Here is a 23426-nt window from a genome sequence, read left to right on the forward strand (position 1 = left end):
ATTTAATATTCGTTCTTGCTTTACCTATTTCAAAAATCAATACCCCCCGTAAATTATGGGTTTCTCCTCTTAATTGAAATAACCTAAGAATACAAGCTGGAAGGCTGTTGTTCTTTACTCGAAACATCATTTCCATTGTTTTTAAAAACACAATATCTGAAAATTTTAACACATTAGAACTTATAAATAATGGATTGGTATGTTCATAGTAGCACGCTTTGTGTATTATTCTAATTACCCTTTTTTGAAGTTTAATTATTGGGTCTATGTTTGTTCTATAAATCTGCTGCAAAAATGTGAATCCCGGAAACACTCTGCACCACTCTCAGCAACTTACTGGCAAACACCACAGCTGCGTTCACACCAAGCAAGATCACAACCAGAAAGCCTGGGGATGAAGCTTGGTTTGACAAACTGTGCAGAAGAGCAGCCAAGAAAAAGCGACGGTTCTAACGCAAGATATGGACACCCAACGACACGGCATCAAGGCAAAAGTCTCTGGAAGCAAGGGCAGTGTTCAATCAAACTGAGAAACGAGACAATATAACAACAAGCTCGAAAAACATCTATCGGGCAAAGCACTCAGCTCGAAGAAATGGAGGGGCGTTGTGAATTCAGTGGCTCTACGGACATACCCGTGATCCCACATCAGGGTATCTCATATCTCAGCACCATCCTCTCACTTTGGTGACGTCCACTTCAAACCCCAAAAGGCGAGGAACATCCTACGCCACCTAGACCCAGGTAAGGCCTCAGGGCCGGATAAAATCCCTACGAGGGTCCTCAAAGAGTGCGCCGCAGAACTAGCCAGTCCCCTCAGGCGTCTCTTTCAACTCCTCTTCTCTCGTAGCTTATATCCTGATCAATAGAAAACTGCAAGAGTGATCCCAATTCCCAAAGGAGACTCTAAATCAGATCCATCTAAGTACCGTCCCATATCCCCACTCAGCGTCATCAGTAAAGTGATGGAATCCTCTGTCCACAAACAGCTACAGAGATATATCCTCCGCCATGACCTTATCTCCAATAGACAACATGGTTCCAGACCAAACCATAGCACAGCACACCTCCTTACAGTTTTGTCACAGACATGGAAAATCACCCTGGACAAGGACATTAGGGGGGAAATAGACCAGGTTTGGCACAATGGCCTTTGTGCTAAGCTCACTTCAAAGGGCGTGACTGGAAGACTGCATGTCTGGCTACTGTTGCGTTTTGGACCAGTTGTTCCTCCCAGGGAATTCAAGTCACAAGTCGCTCCCAAGCTTTTTACGACACTTAAAGCTGAAGAGAAAAACCACCAGAGACAGAATAGGTATTTTGTAATATATTTGCAAAGCTTTGCATATATACATTGAGACCAGTCCAGCATAGAACATTCAATCGCGCCGCTAAGATGGTCTGCTCTCCCGACAAAACCCTCTCCCCTCTTAAGTCTCTCTAGTCAAAGCCCATTATCTCTCTTTCTACATTCCTCACTCGAGGTTAAGCACACAGTTTTGCAGACAACCAAAAGACCACAATTGGAAGAAAAACACTAGCTGTTTTGTAATATGATTATGAAATGAAAAGAAGTAACACTTAAATTCGGATATATGTAAATATCTGCCTCCGACACTACAGAACTACCTTCAAGGAAGAACCATTAAGGTCGTGCTCTCTGGTCAATCTTCATTTCCACTTCCCATCAACGCATCTGTACCCCAGGGATCAATTCTCGGCCCTTTACTATTCTCCATCTTCATAGATGTTGTTGTGGAACCTGTATGCGGACCACTCCACCATCTTCGCGCCTACAACAACATTAAATGAACCGGAGGTAGCTGCATCGATACACAAAGACCTGGAGAACATCCGAAAGTGGGCCGACACCTGGAAGGTCACTTTCGAGCCCAACTAGTCCAGGAAGAGGAATCCATCCCACCCAGATCTCTTCTTTGGGGCCACTTAAATCGAGCTCTGTGAGCAGATAGAAGTTTGCATTGACTCCAAACGAACGTGGACCAACCACCCGTACAACATCTGCAAACATGCTGGCCAACAAGCTTAACGCTAAAGGCAGAGCCAACATCGACAAGATCCAGGTTAGGACCATTATGGAGTACTCCTGCCTAGCCTGGAGGGACGCCGCTCAGACCACATCGTCCAAAGAAAGGCTCTCAAAATCATTGGCGTGGATGAGGACTTTGTCCTACAGCAGTTCGCCATCACATTCAAGCCCTGCCCACACCTCAGGTGGTATCACCCGGAGGGTACTACCAAGCCATGCCCTGGAAATCCCAAAGTCAATCTTCATTTCCACTTCCCATCAACGCATCTGTACCCCAGGGATCAATTCTCGGCCCTTTACTATTCTCCATCTTCATAGATGTTGTTGTGGAACCTGTATGCGGACCACTCCACCATCTTCGCGCCTACAACAACATTAAATGAACCGGAGGTAGCTGCATCGATACACAAAGACCTGGAGAACATCCGAAAGTGGGCCGACACCTGGAAGGTCACTTTCGAGCCCAACTAGTCCAGGAAGAGGAATCCATCCCACCCAGATCTCTTATTTGGGGCCACTTAAATCGAGCTCTGTGAGCAGATAGAGGTTCCGGGTCTTTGCATTGACTCCAAACGAACGTGGACCAACCACCCGTACAACATCTGCAAACATGCTGGCCAACAAGCTTGACGCTAAAGGCAGAGCCAACATCGACAAGATCCAGGTTAGGACCATTATGGAGTACTCCTGCCTAGCCTGGAGGGACGCCGCTCAGACCACATCGTCCAAAGAAAGGCTATCAAAATCATTGGCGTGGATGAGGACTTTGTCCTACAGCAGTTCGCCATCACATTCAAGCCCTGCCCACACCTCAGGTGGTATCACCCGGAGGGTACTACCAAGCCATGCCCTGGAAATCCCAAAGTCAAAACACCAAATGCCTCGACAGGAGCTTTCTCCACTCTGCTATTACAATATGGAACAACCCTGCCCCCTATGGTTGTTGGAGACATTACATCAAGCAGTAGTCATGCCTTTAAGAAGAGCCCTCAGTTTGTGACTACAATCCCTTAAAGCTCAAGGACTTGAAATGATCAAAGATATACAAACAAAAGTTTGGACACACCTTCTCATTCAATGTGTTTTCATGACTATTTACATTGTAGATTGTCACATCAAAACTATGAATGAACACATGTGGAGTTATGTACTTAACAGAAAAAGGTGAAATAATTGAAAACATGTTTTATATTCTATCCATCCATCCATCCATCTTCTTCCGCTTATCCGAGGTCGGGTCGCGGGGGAAGCAGCCTAAGCAGGGAAGCCCAGACTTCCCTCTCCCCAGCCACTTCGTCCAGCTCCTCCCGGGGGATCCCGAGGCGTTCCCAGGCCAGCCGGGAGACATAGTCTTCCCAACGTGTCCTGGGTCTTCCCCGTGGCCTCCTACCGGTTGGACGTGCCCTAAACACCTCCCGAGGGAGGCGTTCGGGTGGCATCCTGACCAGATGCCCGAACCACCTCATCTGGCTCCTCTCCATGTGGAGGAGCTGCGGCTTTACTTTGAGCTCCCCCCCGGATGACAGAGCTTCTCACCCTATCTCTAAGGGAGAGCCCCGCCACCCGGCGGAGGAAACTCATTTCGGCCGCTTGTACCCGTGATCTTGTCCTTTCGGTCATAACCCAAAGCTCATGACCATAGGTGAGGATGGGAACGTAGATCGACCGGTAAATTGAGAGCTTTGCCTTCCGGCTCAGCTCCTTCTTCACCACAACGGATCGATGCAGCGTCCGCATTACTGAAGATGCCGCACCGATCCGCCTGTCGATCTCACGATCCACTTTTCCCTCACTCGTGAACAAGACTCCTAGGTACTCCTCCACTTGGGGCAGGGTCTCCTCCCCAACCCGGAGATGGCACTCCACCCTTTTCCGGGCGAGAACCATGGACTCGGACTTGGAGGTGCTGATTCTCATCCCAATCGCTTCACACTCGGCTGCGAACCGATCCAATGAGAGCTGAAGATCCTGGCCAGATGAAGCCATCAGGACCACATCATCTGCAAAAAGCAGAGACCTAATCCTGCAGCCACCAAACCGGATCCCCTCAACACCTTGACTGCGCCTAGAAATTCTGTCCATAAAAGTTATGAACAGAATGGGTGACAAAGGGCAGCCTTGGTGGAGTCCAACCCTCACTGGAAACGTGTCCGACTTACTGCCGGCAATGCGGACCAAGCTCTGGCACTGATCATACAGGGAGCGGACAGCCACAATCAGACAGTCCGAAACCCCATACTCTCTGAGCACTCCCCACAGGACTTCCCGAGGGACACGGTCAAATGCCTTCTCCAAGTCCACAAAGCACATTTTATATTCTAGTTTCTTCAAAATAGCCACCCTTTGCTCTGATTACTGCAGTGCACACTCTTGGCATTCTCTCAATGAGCTTCAAGAGGTGAAATGGTTTTCACTTAACAGGTGTGCCTTATCAGGGTTGATTCGTGCAGGGATTCTCAAACTGGGGTACACGGGCTCCATCTAGTGCCTACGTGTCAAAGTCAAGGCCCGCGGGCCGAATGAACGATCTATGGCCCCCGGGATGATATTTGATTAGTATTAGAAGCGGCCCGCAGTGTTGGTGCTAGGAATTTTCAAAATGGGACCCCATCAAGTCATAAAAATGGGGTCCCACAGTAAATTTTTGGGGTCCCACTTTTTTTTCTATCTTTTGAAAGCAAATGATAAATGTATGCATTATCCTGTTATATCTCACATTCTTTATTGGATTTTGGAAAAGGGTTGTCAAACGTTACTTAATTCATAAGAAAATAATACAAAAGAAAACCCATGTACATTTATCCAGTTATAAACATTTTCATTTTCTTCTTTCCTTCATGGATCTAAACTTTACCGCTGCCGGTATTTTTTTCTATATTTTTATTGTAATATTTTCAGAATGTGTTTGTTTTAGTTTTAATGCCATGATTTTAGATAGTCCGGCCCACATGTGCACAGATTTTCCTTCATGCGGCCCATGAGCTAAAATTAGTTTGACACCCCAGAGTACGCCAAAAAAATCACTTTACATTTACAATATTTTACTGTAAAATATTGCTTTTTTTTTTTTAGTTTTTACAACATTTTATGGTAAATGGAAAAACCGTATCACTGTTTTTTGTGGGGGATTTTACGGAAAAAGCTGGCAGTTTAGTTGCCAGAATTTTTGTGTTAAATTGACATTGGTTTTTACAACATGGAAAAACAGTACAAGTTATTTTCTTATTCTAGCAACTTAGCTGCCAGTTTTTCTACCTTAAAAACAAATGTACCGTCTTTCCATTTACAGTAATACACCGTGAAAAACTACAAACCCCGTTTCCATATGAGTTGGGAAATTGTGTTAGATGTAAATATAAACGGATTACAATGATTTGCAAGTCATTTTCAACCCATATTCAGTTGAATATGCTACAAAGACAACATATTTGGTGTTCAAACTAATAAACTTTTTTTTTTCTAGCAAATAATCATTAACTTTAGAATTTGATGCCAGCAACACGTGACAAAGAAATTGGGAAAGGTGGCAATAAATACTGATAAAGTTGAGGAATGCTCATCAAACACTTATTTGGAACATCCCACAGGTGTGCAGGCTAATTGGGAACAGGTGGGTGCCATGATTGGGTATAAAAACAGCTTCCCAAAAAATGCTCAGTCTTTCACAAGAAAGGATGGGCCGAGGTACACCCCTTTGTCCACAACTGCGTGAGCAAATAGTCGAACAGTTTAAGAACAACGTTTGTCAAAGTGCAATTGCAAGAAATTTAGGAATTTCAACATCTACGGTCCATAATATCATCAAAAGGTTCAGAGAATCTGGAGAAATCACTCCACGTAAGCGGCATGGCCGGAAACCAACATTGAATGACCGTGACCTTCGATCCCTCAGACGGCACTGTATCAAAAACCGACATCAATCTCTAAAAGGATATCACCACATGGGCTCAGGAACACTTCAGAAAACCACTAAATACAGTTAGTCGCTATATCTGTAAGTGCAAGTCAAAGCTCTACTATGCAAAGCGAAAGCCATTTATCAACAACATCCAGAAACGCCGCCGGCTTCTCTGGGCCCGAGATCATCTAAGATGGACTCATGCAAAGTGGAAAAGTGCTCTTTGGTCTGACGAGTCCACATTTCAAATTGTTTTTGGAAATATTCGACATCGTGTCATCCGGACCAAAGGGGAAGCGAACCATCCAGACTGTTATCGACGCAAAGTTCAAAAGCCAGCATCTGTGATGGTATGGGGGTGCATTAGTGCCCAAGGCATGGGTAACTTACACATCTGTGAAGGCACCATTAATGCTGAAAGGTACATACAGGTTTTGGAACAACATATGCTGCCATCTAAGCGCCGTCTTTTTCATGGACGCCCCTGCTTATTTCAGAAAGACAATGCCAAGCCACATTGAGCACGTGCTACAACAGCGTGGCTTCGTAAAAAAAAAAAAAAAGAGTGCAGGTACTTTCCTGGGCCGCCTGCAGTCCAGACCTGTCTCCCATTGAAAATGTGTGGCGCATTATGAAGCGTAAAATACGACAGCGGAGACCCCGGACTGTTGAACAAAGAATGGGAAAGAATTCCACTTTCAAAGCTTCAACAATTAGTTTCCTCAGTTCCCAATCATTTATTGAGTGTTGTTAAAAGAAAAGGTGATGTAACACAGTGGTGAACATGCCCTTTCCCAACTACCTTGGCACGTGTTGCAGCCATGAAATTCTAAGTTAATTATTATTTGCAAAAGAAAATAAAGTTTATGAGTTTGAACATCAAATATGTTGTCTTTGTAGTGCATTCAACTGAATATGGGTTGAAAATGATTTGCAAATCATTGTATTCCGTTTATATTTACATCTAACACAATTTCCCAACTCATATGGAAACGGGGTTTGTACAATTGTAGATTTTACAGTCAAACTGGCAGCTCAGTCAACAGAATTGTAACGCAAAATACAGCAGTAGTTTTTTTATTTATTTACAGTGATATGCTGTAAAGAACAACATAAAATATATTGTTATTTTTATTAATTTGATAGGTAGTTTGCTGTAAAGTGAAGTATTTTTATTTAGACAAAAACATGTTTGGATAGTATGATAATATATTGTAATACTTGTTGCAATATTGGATACTATTAAAGTTTAAAAGGTATGCAATTTCAAGCAGTACATATATTTTTCCTGTCAAATTGAAAAAAATCAATTACATTTAGTGAGAAAATATGAAGTACTTCATTGACACATCATTTCCAGGTGTTTGCGGGCCAGATCTGGCCCCCGGGCCTTGAGTTTGACATCCCTGTACTTGATGAAGCCTGTCTACCAGTTAGAGAATCCCTGATCAAGACAAAAAAAATATTTATGACTTATTTTGTATGGTTGTATGTATGCTATATTGTACATTGTATTTATTAATTTTTTTTTTGTCATAAAAAAATACAATCATGTGTGCTTACGGACTGTATCCCTGCAGACTGTATTGATATATATTGATATATAATGTAGGAACCACAATATTAATAACAGAAAGAAACAACCCTTTTGTGTGAATGAGGTTTATCTTGTGTTTTTTATGTTGATTTAATTAAAAAAAAATATATATATATATATATATATTTTTTTTTTTATTTCTTGTGTGGTTCGGTACCAATCGATCCACGGACCGGTACCAGGCCGCGGCCCGGTGGTTGGGGACCACTGCTGTAAAGAACAACGTAAAATGTATTGTTATTTTTATTAATTTGATGGCTTGTTTGCTGTAAAATGAAGTATTTCTATTTAGACAAAAACATGTTTGGAAAGTATGATAATATATTGTAATATTTGTTGCAATATTGGATACTATTAAAGTTTAAAAAGGTATGCAATTTCAAGCAGTACATATATTTTTTTCTGACACATGAAAAAAATCTATTTAGTGAGAAAATATTAAGTACTTTATTGACATATGTCTAGAGGTTTGCGGGCCAGATCTGGCCCCCGGGCCTTGAGTTTGACACCTGTGGTTTAGGCATACTTGCCAACCCTCCCGAATTTTCCGGGAGACTCCCGAAATTCAGTGCCTCTCCCGAAAACCTCCCGGGACAAAACTGGAGGCCACGCCCCCTCCAGCTCCATGCGGACCTGAGTGAGGACAGCCTTTTTTTCATGACGGGAGGACAACAGGGTGACAAGAACTAAATTATCCAGACTAGAGATAAATTGTATTATTATGTTTATCTTACCTAAAAACAAATATATTTATTAATTAAAAAAAACAAAAAACAAATACAAATACATTTTTACTATATTTTGCTAAAAACATCCAAATTAATTGTATTTTTATTTGTATTTTTTCCTGACTCCTTATTACATCCAGCCATAGAATTATACATTAAAATAAACATATTTGAAATAATTAATTTTAAATTATCATAATAATTCATTTAAAAGGACCATATTTAATTATTAAAATAATTGCTTGTTTATCAACAACTTTAGCATTTTATTCATTACATTTCGAAGCTCTCAGAAACCAAGTTATGTTATATTCCTTAATATTTATTTATGCAAGTTTGAAGTATCAATTATCTAAACACAGTTTTGTTTGCATATTTTCAGGATGTAGATATATATATATATATATATATATATATATATATGTATGAAATACTTGACTTGGTGAATTCTAGCTGTCAATATACTCCTCCCCTCTTAACCACGCCCCGCCCCACCCCTGACCACGCCCCCCACCTCCCGAAATCGGAGGTCTCAAGGTTGGCAAGTATGGGTTTAGGAAAAGTAAATGAGAGATTTTGTCATTGTGTGGAAAACGTTGTGCACCCTTCTGTGTTTCACCATACAGGCGGTGAACATCCTGCAGAAATATATTACATATTTTAAGAAATGATATGCTTGGTTGTGATTACGTTCACTGTTGTAGTTTGAAATATTTTTTTTTACAAGTATTGGGTTTCCATAGTCAAGGTGACGTATCTGACAGCGGGAGGAGGTCACGCCAAGTAGGGCGTGTGTGTGTGTGTGTGTGTGAGTGTGTGTGAGTGTGTGTGTGCCTTGGAGAGATCCCGGCACAGTGTTTTTTCTTCTTAACTTGGACGGCCACGGAGCGTCATCGTCTGCCGTGAAATGTGACAGCTTGACCCGCGGCTTCATGACGGCGCGCTCGGTCGTCTTGGTCCAGCGCATTCGTTGCCGAGCGGTAAGACCACCTTTTATTTCAATGCGTGTGCGTGTGCGTGGGGTGGGGCCGCGTACTTTGTGAAAGAAGCCGTCCAAGTGTCTAACTTTTACGACAACGTTGCACGAGCTGCGTAAAATTGCGCGTAATGGTCGGTGTGCACGGACGGCGGCCACGCGTTTCCTTGTACTTGTGCGTCCATTATGGGTTATAACTTCCACATGTTTGTCAGGGGGTTTAGTTTCACTTTCTGTTTTGTGACGAGCACGAGCCTTGACCACTCTTCCCTGTGACGTCAGTGCACGTCTGACGTGCACTAATTTGTGTCTATTACAGATTTTTTTAGCGTTTGAATTTTGTAAACTGAAATTTTTTTTTTTACATCAAATTATGCTGACAACTTAATTGAAATTAAATCCGTGTAACAATTATTCAGTTTAAAAAAAAAGAAGAAATCAGTGTCAAAAAATGTGCTGCTTCATAATTGATGACTCACTTCTGGTAAATTAAGACAGAAGCAATCGATCCTGTCTCAGAACCAGCCAATGAGGTGTCAAATTAGAAGTCACGTGACGGTCTTGCAAATCCGCTTAAAAAGGGCAGTTAACTGGGCTATCTTTGCATAATACAACATCATTAACATTTCAAAGCGGCCCGCTGGATATTTTCAAACTATATTTTTTGTGTTTGAACTTTGTAAACTGAATTTTTTTTACATCAAGTTATGCTGACAATTTAATTGAAAATAAATTCAGTGTTTTTTTTAAATCAGTCTATAAAAATTCAGTGTAAAAAAATGTGATGCTTCAAAACGGAAAACTCACTTCAGGTAAATTAAGACAGAAGCAATCGATCCTGTCTCAGAACCAGCCAATGAGGTGTCAAATTTGAAGTCACGTGACACGGTCTTGCAAAACCGCGTTAAAAAGGGAAGTTCACTGGGCTATGTTTGCATAAAACAACATCATTAACATTTCAACGCGGCCCGCTGGATATTTTCAAACTATATTTTTTGTGTTTGAATTTTGTAAACTGAATTTTTTACATCACGTTATGCTGACAATTTAATTGAAAATAAATTCAGTGTTTTTTAAACCCGTCTAATAAAAATTCAGTGTAAAAAAATTTGCTACTTCATAATGGAAAACTCACTTCAGGTAAATTAAGACAGAAGCAATCGATCCTGTCTCAGAACCAGCCAATGAGGTGTCAAGTTTGAAGTCATGTGACACGGGTCTCGCAAAACTGCATAAAAAAGGGCAGTTACAGTAACTGGGCTGTGTTTGCATAAAACAACATCATTAACATTTCAACGTGGCCCGCTTGATATTTTCAAACTATATTTTTTTGCGTTTTAATTTTGTAAACATCAAAATTAGGCTGATAATTTAATTGAAAATTAATTCAGTGTTTTTTAAATCTGTGTAATGATTATTCAGTGTAAAAAAAAAAAGAAATCAGTGTCAAAAAATGTGCTGCTTCATAATTGATGACTCACTTCCGGTAAATTAAGACAGAAGCAATCGATCCTGTCTCAGAACCAGCCAATGAGGTGTCAACTTTGAAGTCACGTGACACGGGTCTCGCAAAACTGCATAAAAAGAGCATTCAACTGGGCTATGTTTGCATAAAACAACATCATTAACATTTCAACACGGCCTCTGGATATTTTCAAACTATATTTTTTGTGTTTGAATTTTGTAAATTGAATTTTTTACATCAAGTTATGCTGACAATTTAATTGAAAATAAATTCAGTGTTTTTTAAACCCGTCTAATAAAAATTCAGTTTAAAAAAATTTGCTACTTCATAATGGAAAACTCACTTCAGGTAAATTAAGACAGAAGCAATCGATCCTGTCTCAGAACCAGCCAATGAGGTGTCAAGTTTGAAGTCACGTGACACGGGTCTTGCAAAACTGCATAAAAAGAGCGGTCAACTGGGCTATCTTTGCATAAAACAACATCATTAACATTTCAAAGCGGCCCGCTGGATATTTTCAAACTACATTTTTTGCCTTTAAATTTTGTAAACTGAATTTTTTTTTACATCAAATTATGCTGACAATAAATTTATTTTTTTTATTTTTTAAATCTGTCTAAGAAAAATTCAGTGCAAAAATAACATTCTGTGTCAAAAAATTTGCTGCTTCAAAACGGAAGACTCACTTCTGGTAAATTAAGACAGAAGCAATCGATCCTGTCTCAGAACCAGCCAATGAGGTGTCAAGTTTGAAGTCACGTGACACGGGTCTTGCAAAACCGCATAAAAAAAGGCTGTTAATAGAATAGAATAGAAAGTACTTTATTGATCCCTGGGGGAAATTAACTGGGCTATCTTTGCATAATACAACATCATTAACATTTCAATGCGGCCCACTGGATATTTTCAAACTACAGGAATTAAATTCGAATGGTTGAGTGACACACAAAGTTCTGCAGAACAGTAATATATATTGTATTTGTGGATATTTTTTTACTATTTGCGTTTCTTTTGTTGTATTTGTTGCTCTTGCTCGATTACAAGAGGTCCATCAAAGAAGTGGTCTGCAGGAGTGCAACGTAATATTCTCAATATTCAGTGTTTTATTGTTAATTTACATTGTAAATCCCACATTCTATATTTGTATGTACATTGTCATATAATTCAGTAAAATAACTAAAGAGCAATCTGTTTGAAATGTTCCGTTAAGTTTTTTTTAACTGGAAAAAGACATTTGAATGAACATGAAAATACAGAATGTGCAGGGATTAACAATATGAACTATGAACAATAAAACACTGAATATTTAAAAGATATGAACGTTGCTCCTCTACTGCAGACCACCTCCTAGTTCGATATCTTTTATCTTCGAGCAAGACTAACAAAGATGCAACAAACACAGCAAACAAAACATCCACTTATTCGACATATCACTGTTCCTATGGTCACCAGTTTGTTGTTTATCTAGCACTCTAAGAAATAAAACGTTGGATTTAATTGATAAAGTTAAGGCAATCTTTTCCACAAAAGTGTCAATTAAGTGTAAAATAATATGGTTGTTATCTGCAATGTCAATGGTCACATATATCAGAAGTGCAATTGTTGTGTAAAGGCTTCAACTTTGTGTAATTGCCACTATTTAACAGCATTAATTAGAACGTAATCACACTTTGTTCATTTTATTGACCGAATTAAATAAATAAATGGGTTGTACTTGTATAGCGCTTTTCTACCTTGAAGGTACTCAAAGCGCTTTGACACTACTTCCACATTTACCCATTCACACACACATTCACACACTGATGGAGGGAGCTGCCATGCAAGGCGCTAACCAGCACCCATCAGGAGCAAGGGTGAAGTGTCTTGCTCAGGACACAACGGACATGACGAGGTTGGTACTAGGTGGGGATTGAACCAGGGACCCTCGGGTCGCGCACGGCCACTTTTCCACTGCGCCACGCCGTCCCCCCGAATTACCTTGGATTTAATCAACAATATTAATTTGGATTTAAGTGTACCATTTATAGTGCTTTTAGACTTAATTAATTTGATTAATTATGATTTAATTAATAGTTTTATTCATATGTTAAATGTTTAGTAATAAAAACTAGTGTAAAAAGGTTCTTGAGTTGTCACCTGATCTCTGTAGTTAAGTGTTGGACCTTTTATGCACTGCAAAAACTGAAATCCAAGTAAGATGAAATATCTCAAATAAGGGTGATATTTGCTTATTTTCTGTCTGATAAGATAATTCTTCTCACTAAGCAGATTTTATGTTCGAGTGTTTTACTTGTTTTAAGGGTTTTGCTCCTAAATGATCTCAGTAAGACATTACAGCTTGTTGCTGAGATTTGATGACCTACATCAGGGGTCGGCAACCTTTACCAGTCAAAGAGCCATTTTGACCAGTTTCACAAATTATAGAAAACAATGGGAGCCGCAAAAATTTTTGAAATTTTAAATGAAATAACACCGCATACAAAGTTTTTTTTTTGCTTTTGTGCTATGTATAACCCAGGGGTCTCAGACACGCTGCCCACACCTTTATATGGATTTTTTAAGCTGGTGCGGCACGTGGGTTTTAAATGATTAGCGCTTGTCAGCGTCATGCGTGCCGTGATGGTGCAGCATATAGCGCCCGCTACAACAAGCGTGCCTGATCAGCCACATGTTGTAAGGGGCTTCCGCTTGCTCACATTGGTGACAGCAATGCATACTTGCTCAACAACCACACAGGTTACACTGACGGTGGCGGTATAAAAAAAACAAACTTTAACACTCTTACTAATAATGCGCCACACTGTGAACCCACACCAAACAAGAATGACAAACACATTTCGGGAGAACATCTGCACCGTAACACAACATAAACACAACAGGACAAATACCCAGAATCCCATGCAGCCCTAACTCTTCCGGGATACATTATACACCCCCGCTACCAAACCCCGTCCACCTCAACTGTCGCACAGAGAGAGAGAGAGGGGGGGGGGGGGGGGTGTATAATGTATCCCAAAAGAGTTAGGGCTGCATGGGATTCTGGGTGTTTGTTCTGTTGTGTTTATGTTGTGTTAAGGTGCAGATGTTCTCCCGAAATGTGTTTGTCATTCTTGTTTGGTTTTGGTTCAAAGTGTGGCGCATTATTAGTAAGAGTGTTAAAGTTGTTTTATATGGTCACTGTCAGTGTAACCTGTGTGGCTGTTGACCAAGTATGCCTTGCTGTCACGTACGTGTGCAAGGAGAAGGTGTATATTGTATAACAAGTGTTAGGCTGTCACGCTGTTAATACAGATTGAAGAGGGCGCCAAATGTTGTAACATCATGGCACGCCCTTATTATAGCTGTGAGGGTGAAAATCGGTGAATATTGATCCCGGGAGTTTTCTGTGAGAGGCACTGAAATCCGGAAGTCTCACGGGAAAATTGGGGGGTTCAGCAAGTAAGCTGCTGAGCCGCATCAGAGTGATCAAAGAGCCGCATGCGGCTCCGGAGCAGCGGGTTGCTGACCCCTGACCTATATTGAGTAAAACATGCTTGAAACTAGAATATCAACTGTTGCAAAGCTGTGTCATCAACACTCACAAGTATAAAACTACTTTTTTAAAGTCATCATTTCTTATTTCAAGCATGAAAAAAAAATCATGATGCCGAGCGCATATCATTATGTCAAGATAATGGCACTAGCATCTGCTTAATTTAAGAATATTTTTCAACATATTGAGCAAAAAGGTCTTTTTTTTTTTCTAGCAAGAAAAGTGCACTTGTTATTAGTGAGAATATACTTATTTTAAGGTATTTTTGGGTTCATTGAGGTTAGCTAATTTGACTTGTTTTGGAAAGTCTTGACAAGCCAAATGTTCTTGTTCTATTGGCAGATAATTTTGCTTAGTTCAAGTAAAATACCCCTCATTTTTGTATTTTTTTTCTTGTTTTTGAAGACTGACTTTTTGCAGTGTGTCGCACACGTTCAGACCCCTTGGCTTTTTGCCCAAGGATAACCCCTTATACCAGGGGTCGGCAACCTTTACCACTCAAAGAGCCATTTTGAGCCGTTTCACAAATTAAAGAAAACAATGGGAGCCACAAAACTCTTTTGAAATTTAAAATGAAATAACACTGCATATAAAGTTGTTTTTTTTTTGCTTTGTGCTATGTATAAACAAACTACTATGGGTTACATTTATCAAATCAATGAACGACTGCAGAGGAAATGAAATAATATTTCTGCATGCAACAAAATGTTTTTAACTGCGAAAAAGACGTCGGGTTGAAGGTTAAGTAAAATACTTAATGTCTATTTAAGTCCTCCTTGTAGTAATGAAAAAACAAAACGCCAAACTTAAATTATCTACGCCGATAACTCATACTTGCCAACCTTGAGACCTCCGATTTCGGGAGGTGGGGGGCGGGGGCGTGGTTTAGAGGGGAGGAGTATATTTACAGCTAGGATTCACCAAGTCAAGTATTTCATATATATATATATATATATATATATATATATATATATATATATATATATATATATATATATATATATATATATATATATATATATAAAAGAAATACTTGAATTACAGTGTTCACTTATTCATACATATACACACACAAAACACTCATCTACTCATTGTTGAATTAAGGGTTGAATTGTCCATCCTTGTTCTATTCTCTGTCACTATTTTTCTAACCATGCTGAACACCCTCACTGATGATAATAATAATAATAATGACTGGGATTTATATAGCGCTTTTCTAAGTACCCAAAGTCGCTTTACATTTAGAACTCATCAATCATTCACACCTGGTGGTGGTAAGCTACTTTCATAGCCACAGCTGCCCTGGGGTAGACTGACGGAAGCGTGGCTGCAATTTGCGCCAACGGCCCCTCCGACCACCACCTATCATTCATCATTCAATTCACCGGTGTGAGTGGCACCGGGGGCAAAGGGTGAAGTGTCCCGCTCAAGGACACAACGGCAGCGATTTTTGGATGGTAAGAGGCGGGAAGCGAACCTGCAACCCTCAGGTTTCTGGCACGGTTGCTCTACCCACTACGCCATGCCGCCCCGATGCAATGCTGTGTGGCACGCAAAAAGTGCTTTCATCAAATGCACTAGATGGCAGTATTGTACTGTTTAAGAGTGTCACAACATTGCTGTTTACGGCAGACGAACTGCTTTACGGTAGACAAAACGTGACTGCTGTTGTGTGTTGTTACCACGCTGGGAGGACGTTAATGAAACTGCCCAACAATAAACCCACATAACAAACCAAGAACTCGCCCTCCATCCTTCTACAGTTATAACATGATTGGGCAGGTACGTTGTTTATATTGTGTGCCTGAATTTCGGGAGAAAATTTGTCCCGGGGGGTTTTCGGGAGAGGCGCTGAATTTCGGGAGTCTCCCGGAAAATCCGGGAGGGTTGGCAAGTATGCGATAACTGGCAGAGAACCAAAAATGCCGTCCTCTCTCTCTGTGCCGTCATCCTTTTACTGGCGCCGTGCAGTCAGCTGCCAACCTGAATAATAAAATGTCTATTTCACTGAACAATTAAAAAATCAGTGTAACCTGTATGGCTGTTGATCAAGTATGCTTTTCAGTCACTTACGTGTGTATGCAGAATTCGCAGTTAGTATGGTGAAAAAGCGGACGCGACAACAGGTCGTAGAGGACGCTAAAGGCAGTGACATCACGGCACGCCCTCAATATTGTTGTCCGATAAATTCGGGAGAATGGTTGCCCTGGGAGATTTTCGGGAGGGGCCCTGAAATTTGGGAGTCTCCCGGAAAAATCGTGAGGGTTGGCAAGTATGCAGCTGAGCCGTATCAGAGTGATCAAAGAGCCGCGGTTTGCCGACCCCTGCCTTAAACGAAGAAATATTTTGCCTATTTAGCCTAAGCCCCGTTTCAGCGCAGGGGCAGGGGGTCTTAAACGACCATTGTGTGTGTGTGTGGACACGGATAAGGTTAGGTGGGATTTACTTTGGATAACCTTAGCTGGCTTCGTGCAGAAGGGGCCTAACACTTAACTACAGAGTTCAGGTGACAGCTCAAGAACCTTTTTACACTTGAACATGAACATTTATTCTGTGCAGGCCAGTCAAGTTCATCCACACCAGACTGTCATCTATGTCTTTATGGACACTGGTGCACAGTCATGTTGTTCGGTACGTACCTCGGTTTAGAGGTCACGGTTCGGTTCATTTTCGGTACAGTAAGAAAACAACAAAATATACATTTTTGGGTTATTTATTCACCAAATTTGCAAAATCTTCCACCAAAAATATTTTTCTTAGTGGAATATTTGATGTGAAGTAATGGGAACCTTGGATAGGTCAATAATTCATAATAACATTGATTTTGATTCAATATTATGTTTTAGTTTGAAAGAAAAAAAACCAGCTTTGTTTTATTAGTCAACATTGCAACTTTTTCTAAATTACATTTAACCTTTTAAGCTTTTTTATTTCACTTTTGTTATGTTTTTGTTTATTTTAATAGTATTTTTAGAATGTGCTGTGGGTCTTTAAAACATTAGCTGTGGGCCCCAAATGGCCTCCGGGGCACACCTTTGACACCCCTGCTATAGATAATAAAAAAATTAAATGTGATAAATCTATGGATAAAAAGCAGAGCCTGGCGACGCATGCACGTTTATCATAACTCTCTCTCTCTCTCTGTCTCTGCCCCTCCCTCACCAATGCTGCTGCGCGCACAATTTGTTTTGTTTTTAACCCCTTCTTAACCCTGAACGTACATTGAAAATAAACGCAACCCTAACTCAAAATGCCGGACATTTGAGGTCCGGTGAAAAGAGGACGTATGGTCAGTCTATCGTAGCCCGTTAGCTGCTAGCATGCCGTGTGTTGTGCCTCGGTGTGCATTGTTTACACAACGTGCGTTACGCTACTTAATATGTCTGTGTGGAAACTCGTTCGGTACACCTCCGAACCGAACCGGAACCCCCGTACCGAAACGGTTCAATACAAATACACGTACCGTTACACCTCTACCCGCTCCAAACTGTTCCCACAAGGTTGGGAGCATGGAATTGTCCAAAATGTTTTGGTATCCTGGAGCATTCAAAGTTCCTTTCACTGGAACTAAGGGGCCAAGCCCAACACCATAATTCCTCCTCTACCAAATTTCACACTTGGCACAACGCAGTCCGAAATGTAGCGTTCTCCTGGCAACCTCCAAACCCAGACTGGTCCATCAGATTGCCAGATGGAAAAGCGTGATTCATCACTCCAGAGAAGGTGTCTCCACTGCTCTAGAGTCCAGTGGCGACGTGCTTTACACCACTGCATCCCACGCTTTGCATTGAACTTGGCGATATGTGGCTTAGATGCAGCTGCTCGGCCATGGAAACCCATTCCATGAAGCTCTCTGCGTACTGTACGTGGGCTAATTGGAAGGTCACATGAAGTTTGGAGCTCTGTAGCAACTGACTGTGCAGAAAGTCTTTGCACTATGCTGACCCCTCTCTGTCAGTTTACGTGGCCTACCACTTGGTGGCTGACTTGCTGTTGTTCTCAAACTCTTCACTTTTCTTATAACAAAGCCGACAGAAGACTTTGGAATATTTAGGAGCGAGGAAATTTTACAACTGGATTTGTTGCACAGGTGGCATCTTATGACAGTTCCACGCTGGAAATCACTGAGAGCGGCCCATTCTTTCACAAATGTTTGTAGAAACAGTCTCCATGCCTAAGTGCTTGATTTGATACACCGGGCCAAGTGATTAGGACACCTGATTCTCATCATTTGTATGGGTGGCCAAATACTTTTGGCAATATATAGTGTATCTCCGTTTCATTAACTTAAAAACAAAACGCGCCTGCGAAGTTAACTTCCAAAGAGGGCTAAGCTAGCTTAGCCTAAATATAATATATACTATAGTGGATGTGCCTATAAGACTATTGTATTAATTGTAAACTTATTATAGTCTAACGTTCGTTACTCTGTAAAATACAGTTGACAAAAGCTTTTATAAAGTTCAACAAACTAATGTGATTCACGTTCCGATACTTACAGTTGTGCTCATAAGTTGGGAGAATTGATGATTTCTTGGCCATTCTTCAGAGAATATGAATGATAACACAAAAACCTTTCTTCCACTCATGCTTAATGGTTGTGTGAAGATAGTTATTGGCAAACAACTGTGTTTACTCTTTTTAAATCAAAATGACAAAAGAAAGTACCCAAATGACCCTGATCAAAAGTTTACATACCCCAGTGACTTTGATCTGATAACATGCACAAAAGCTGACACAAACAGGTTTGAATGGCTAATCAAAGTTCCAATCCTCACCTGTGACATGTTTGTTTGTAATTAATGTGTGTGTATAAAAGGTCAGTGAGTTATTGGGCTTCTGACAGACCATTGCATCTTTCATCCAGTGCTGCACAGATGTTTCTGGATTCTGAGTCATGGGGAAGGCTAAATAATTGTCAAAGGATCTGCGATAAAAGGTAATTGAACTGCATAAAACAGGAAAGGGGTATAAAAAGATATCCAAGGAATTGAGAATGCCAATCAGCAGTGTTCAAACACTGATTAAGAAGTGGAAAATGAAGGATTCAGGTAGACCAGCAAAGATTTCAGCCACAACTGCCAGGAAAATTGTTCAAGGTGCAAAGAAAATCCACAAATAACTTCAGCTAAAATACAGGACTATCTGAAAAATTGTGGTGTGGCTGTTTCAAGATGCACAATAAGGAGGCTCTTAAAGAAAAATGGGCTGCATGGTCGAGTCGCCAGAAGAAAGCCATTTCTGCGCAAATGTCACAAAGTATCCCGCTTACATTACGCCAAACAGCACAGAGACAAGCCTCAATACTTCTGGAACAAAGTCATTTGGAGTGATGGCTTTCTTCTGGCGACTCGACCATGCAGCCCATTTTTCTTCAACGAGCTTATGTTCAAACAGTTATTCCTTCCTCTATGAATAGATCCAAACCTGTCTTCTTCGTTACGTTTATCTGAACATCGTTATCTGCTGGTCACATTGTGTATCACAGTCAGTTTAGCTGCATACCATGACGCAGAAACTGTGTGTCACTCAAAAGTGCAGATTTTAACTATTGGAATCATTTCTATAGTTTGAAAATATCCAGTGGGCCGCATCCAAATGTTAATGATGTTGTATTATGCCAGTGGTTCTCAAACTTTTTCACCAAGCACCACCTCAGAAAAAACTTGGCTCTCCTAATACCACCACCATAATGACCAACAGTAAAATACATCAGCGTAGGAGGCCAAAGTAAACAAACAGTTTGAACAGTAACACAGTGTTTGAATGTAGGAAAATAAAAGACTGTAGTTTAATCAAGTGATTATTTGGCGTACCACAGTCTGAAACTAACTGTATTAGTCCAGTTAACTGCCTTTTTTATGCAGTTTTGCAAGACCCGTGTCACGTGACTTCAAACACCTCATTGGCTGGTTCTGAGATATGCTCGATTGCTTTAGTCTCAATTTGGAAGTGAGTGTTGCTTTTTGAAGCAGCAAATTTTTCGAACTGAATTTTAAAACAACTTTTTTCTATGAAATTGTCAGCATAATTCAATGTAAAAAAAAAAAAAGAAGCTTTCGTATTAAAGACACAAATTAGCCTTCATAGATGGCCACTGCACAAGGGCAACTGACTAAAAGTGACATTTGACTCATTTTTTAACAGCAATATGTGTCCCGGGAGCCTCAAATTCTGTTTGTGGCTTTGCTCATTTTGGTATTTATTATGACTCCTAGCACACTACGGCAGGCATAACAGACTTACCGTATTTTTCGGAGTATAAGTCTCTCCGAAGTATAAGTCGCACCGGTCGAAAATGCATAATAAAGAAGGAAAAAAACATATATAAGTCGCATTTTTGGGGAAATGTATTTGATAAAAGCCAACACCAAGAATAGACATTTGAAAGGCAATTTAAAATAAATAAAGAATAGTGAACAACAGGCTGAATAAGTGTACGTTATATGAGGCATAAATAACCAACTGGTATGTTAACGTAACATATTATGGTAAGAGTCATTCAAATAACTATAACATATAGAACATGCTATACGTTTACCAAACAATCTGTCACTCCTAATCGCTAAATCCCATGAAATCTTATACGTCTAGTCTCTTATGTGAATGAGATAAATAATATTATTTGATATTTTACGCTAATGTGTTAACAATTTCACACATAAGTCGCTCCTGAGTATAAGTCGCACCCCCGGCCAAACTATGAAAAAAAGTGACTTATAGTCCGAAAAATAGGGTGGACTGTCCATTTTACAATAAAATTTTACAAAATTTTACTGTAAAATATCGCGTTTATTTGTATTTTTTTTTACATTGGAAAAACAGTACCACTGTTTTTTGGGGGGGTTTTTACAGAAAAATCTGGCAGTTTAGTTGACAGAATTCTTGTGTTAAATTGACATTGGTTTTTACAGTACAAACAGTACAAATTATTTTCTTATTCTGCCAGTTTTTCTACCGTAAAAACAAAAGATATTTTAAGGGAAAAAACATGAGATAAAAAAGTAACTGATATTTATTTGGTGTTTTTATGTAAAACATTTTTTAATGCTACCATGAAATATATGGAATAATGTGACATATAAAAAAAAAAGGATATAAAAAGTTTTGTTTAAAAAAAAAAATAAATAGAAGAGAGTTCAAATAATATTTTAAGGGAAAAAACATGAGATGAAAAAAGTAACTGATATTTATACAGTGTTTTTATGTAAAACAATTGTTAATGCTACTATAAACTATATGGAATAATGCGACATGTAAAAAAATGTTATTTAAAAAAACTTGTTAAAAAAAAAAAAAAGAGTTAAAATAATATTTTAAGGGAAAAAACATGATAATAAAGTAACTGAGATTTATTTGGTGTTTTTGTGTAAAACATTTTTTAATGCTACCATAAAATATATGGAATAATGCGACATGTACGTTATATGAGGCATAAATAAGCAACTGGTATGTTAACGTAACATATTACGGTAAGAGTCATTCAAATAACTATAACATATAGAACATGCTATACGTTTACCAAACAATCTGTCACTCCTAATCGCTAAATCCCATGAAATCTTATACGTCTAGTCTCTTACGTGAATAAGTTAAATAATATTATTTGATATTTTACGCTAATGTGTTAATCATTCCACACATAAGTCGCTCCTGAAACTATGAAAAAAAACTGCGACTTATAGTCCGAAAAATACGGTAAATGTTTTCAGGGCCACATTTCCATGAAGCTTAGAACTGGGGGGCCGGACTTCCCCCTTCACTATGTGTGCAGTTGGCCCCCTATTCATTGCAAATACCAAAATAACACTGCCGGTCGTTTGTGCCGTCACTTTTTAGGTTATTCTAAAATACATTTTCTGACTGGTGATGTCATCCAGCCCCTCCCACCTTGTCAACATCTCAAGCTTGCCCCATTCGTCTGTGCTGCAACTTTTGTCTATTATAGTTTTTATGTTATCATTTTATTATTCATAACCAGCCCGCCCCCACCTTGTCAAAATCTCGCCAAACTTGTGCCAAATTTTTGTGCTGCAATATTTTTTTGTCCATTTTAATTCTTATGTTCACGTTATAGTTATTAATGTGTTCATAACCAGCCCCCCAACCTTGTCAAATCTCCCCAAACGTGTCCCATTCATTTGTGCTACAATTGTTTGGTCTTACTATTACAGTCTGTGTTACGGGGCTGGTTATGAGTAATAAACAATGAAAACTATAATGGACAAATGTGTGGCTGCACAAATGAACAGGGGCGGGTATGATGTCATTCCTGGGCCGAATTTGGCTCCCGTGTCGCCAGTTGGATAGACCTGCTCTTGGGGTGTCGATGTCTGCGGCTTGTAAAGTTTACTTTACCATTTTATGTCGAGAGATTTCTTATTGTTAAAAAAAACATTACAGCTATGTACATTAAATTCATAATTATTCATGTCAAAATTAATTTACCAGTGCCAGGCCAAGTAAAGGCGATATGAAAAAGTAAAGTAAAAAAGTAATGTTGGTGTTGTGTGTGCGCTGGTGCAGGTAAACGAGAGGTTGTGTCTTCTCCTCCGCTGTGAAATAAGTCCGCTTTGGCATTTTTTCCAGAAAAGTCCGGGCCCATCACAATTAAAGCCTGCTTCGTCAATTCTTCCATACTTGTGAGCGCCATTAATGTACTTGCAAATAGTATTTTAAATTTTTTTTTTTTTTTTTAGCTCTACAGCAATTGCCTCCTTTCCTTCGATGATCTGTAGAGTTTTGGGACTCATTGAGTTCGCAAAATGGAAAAAAAAGGCGAAAGAACACAGAAAAGGCACACACACACTGAGAAGTGACTATAATTTAATATAGTCTACTAAAGTATAGCACAGTGTTTTTCAACCACTGTGCCGCGGCACACGGGTGTACCGTGAGTGTTATTGTCTGGTCTGCCGTGGGAGATTATGTAATTTCACTTAATTGGGTTAAAAATATTTTTTTGCAAACCAGTAATTATAATCCGCAAATAATGTGCTGTTGTTGAGTGTCAGTGCTGTCTACAGCGCGGCAGCGTAACCGTGCACCGTATTTTTCGGAGTATAAGTCGCTCCGGAGTATAAGTCGCACCGGCCGAAAATGCATAATAAAGAAGGAAAAAACATTAAATAAGTCGCACTGGAGTATAAGTCGCATTTTTTGGGGAAATGTATTTGATAA

General features: G+C 39.8%; 2 protein-coding genes across 6 annotated transcripts in view; one reads left to right on the forward strand and one right to left on the reverse strand.

Annotated features, from left to right (window-relative positions):
• rnf150a (ring finger protein 150a) overlaps nucleotides 1-23426 on the reverse strand; it is a 101252-nt gene that overhangs the window by 61756 nt on the left and 16070 nt on the right. The window lies entirely within an intron of this gene.
• The window catches only part of il2 (interleukin 2), a 136010-nt gene continuing 121681 nt past the window's right edge, over nucleotides 9098-23426 (forward strand). For both annotated transcript variants that reach the window (XM_072916360.1, XM_072916359.1), the window contains exon 1: nucleotides 9098-9253. In XM_072916360.1, coding sequence (XP_072772461.1) covers nucleotides 9206-9253 — 48 coding nt within the window. In that variant the 5' untranslated portion in view covers nucleotides 9098-9205. The remainder of the gene's footprint in view (nucleotides 9254-23426) is intronic.

The sequence above is a fragment of the Nerophis lumbriciformis genome, linkage group LG27 (assembly GCF_033978685.3).
Source record: "Nerophis lumbriciformis linkage group LG27, RoL_Nlum_v2.1, whole genome shotgun sequence".
NCBI classification, from domain to species: Eukaryota; Metazoa; Chordata; class Actinopteri; order Syngnathiformes; family Syngnathidae; genus Nerophis; species Nerophis lumbriciformis.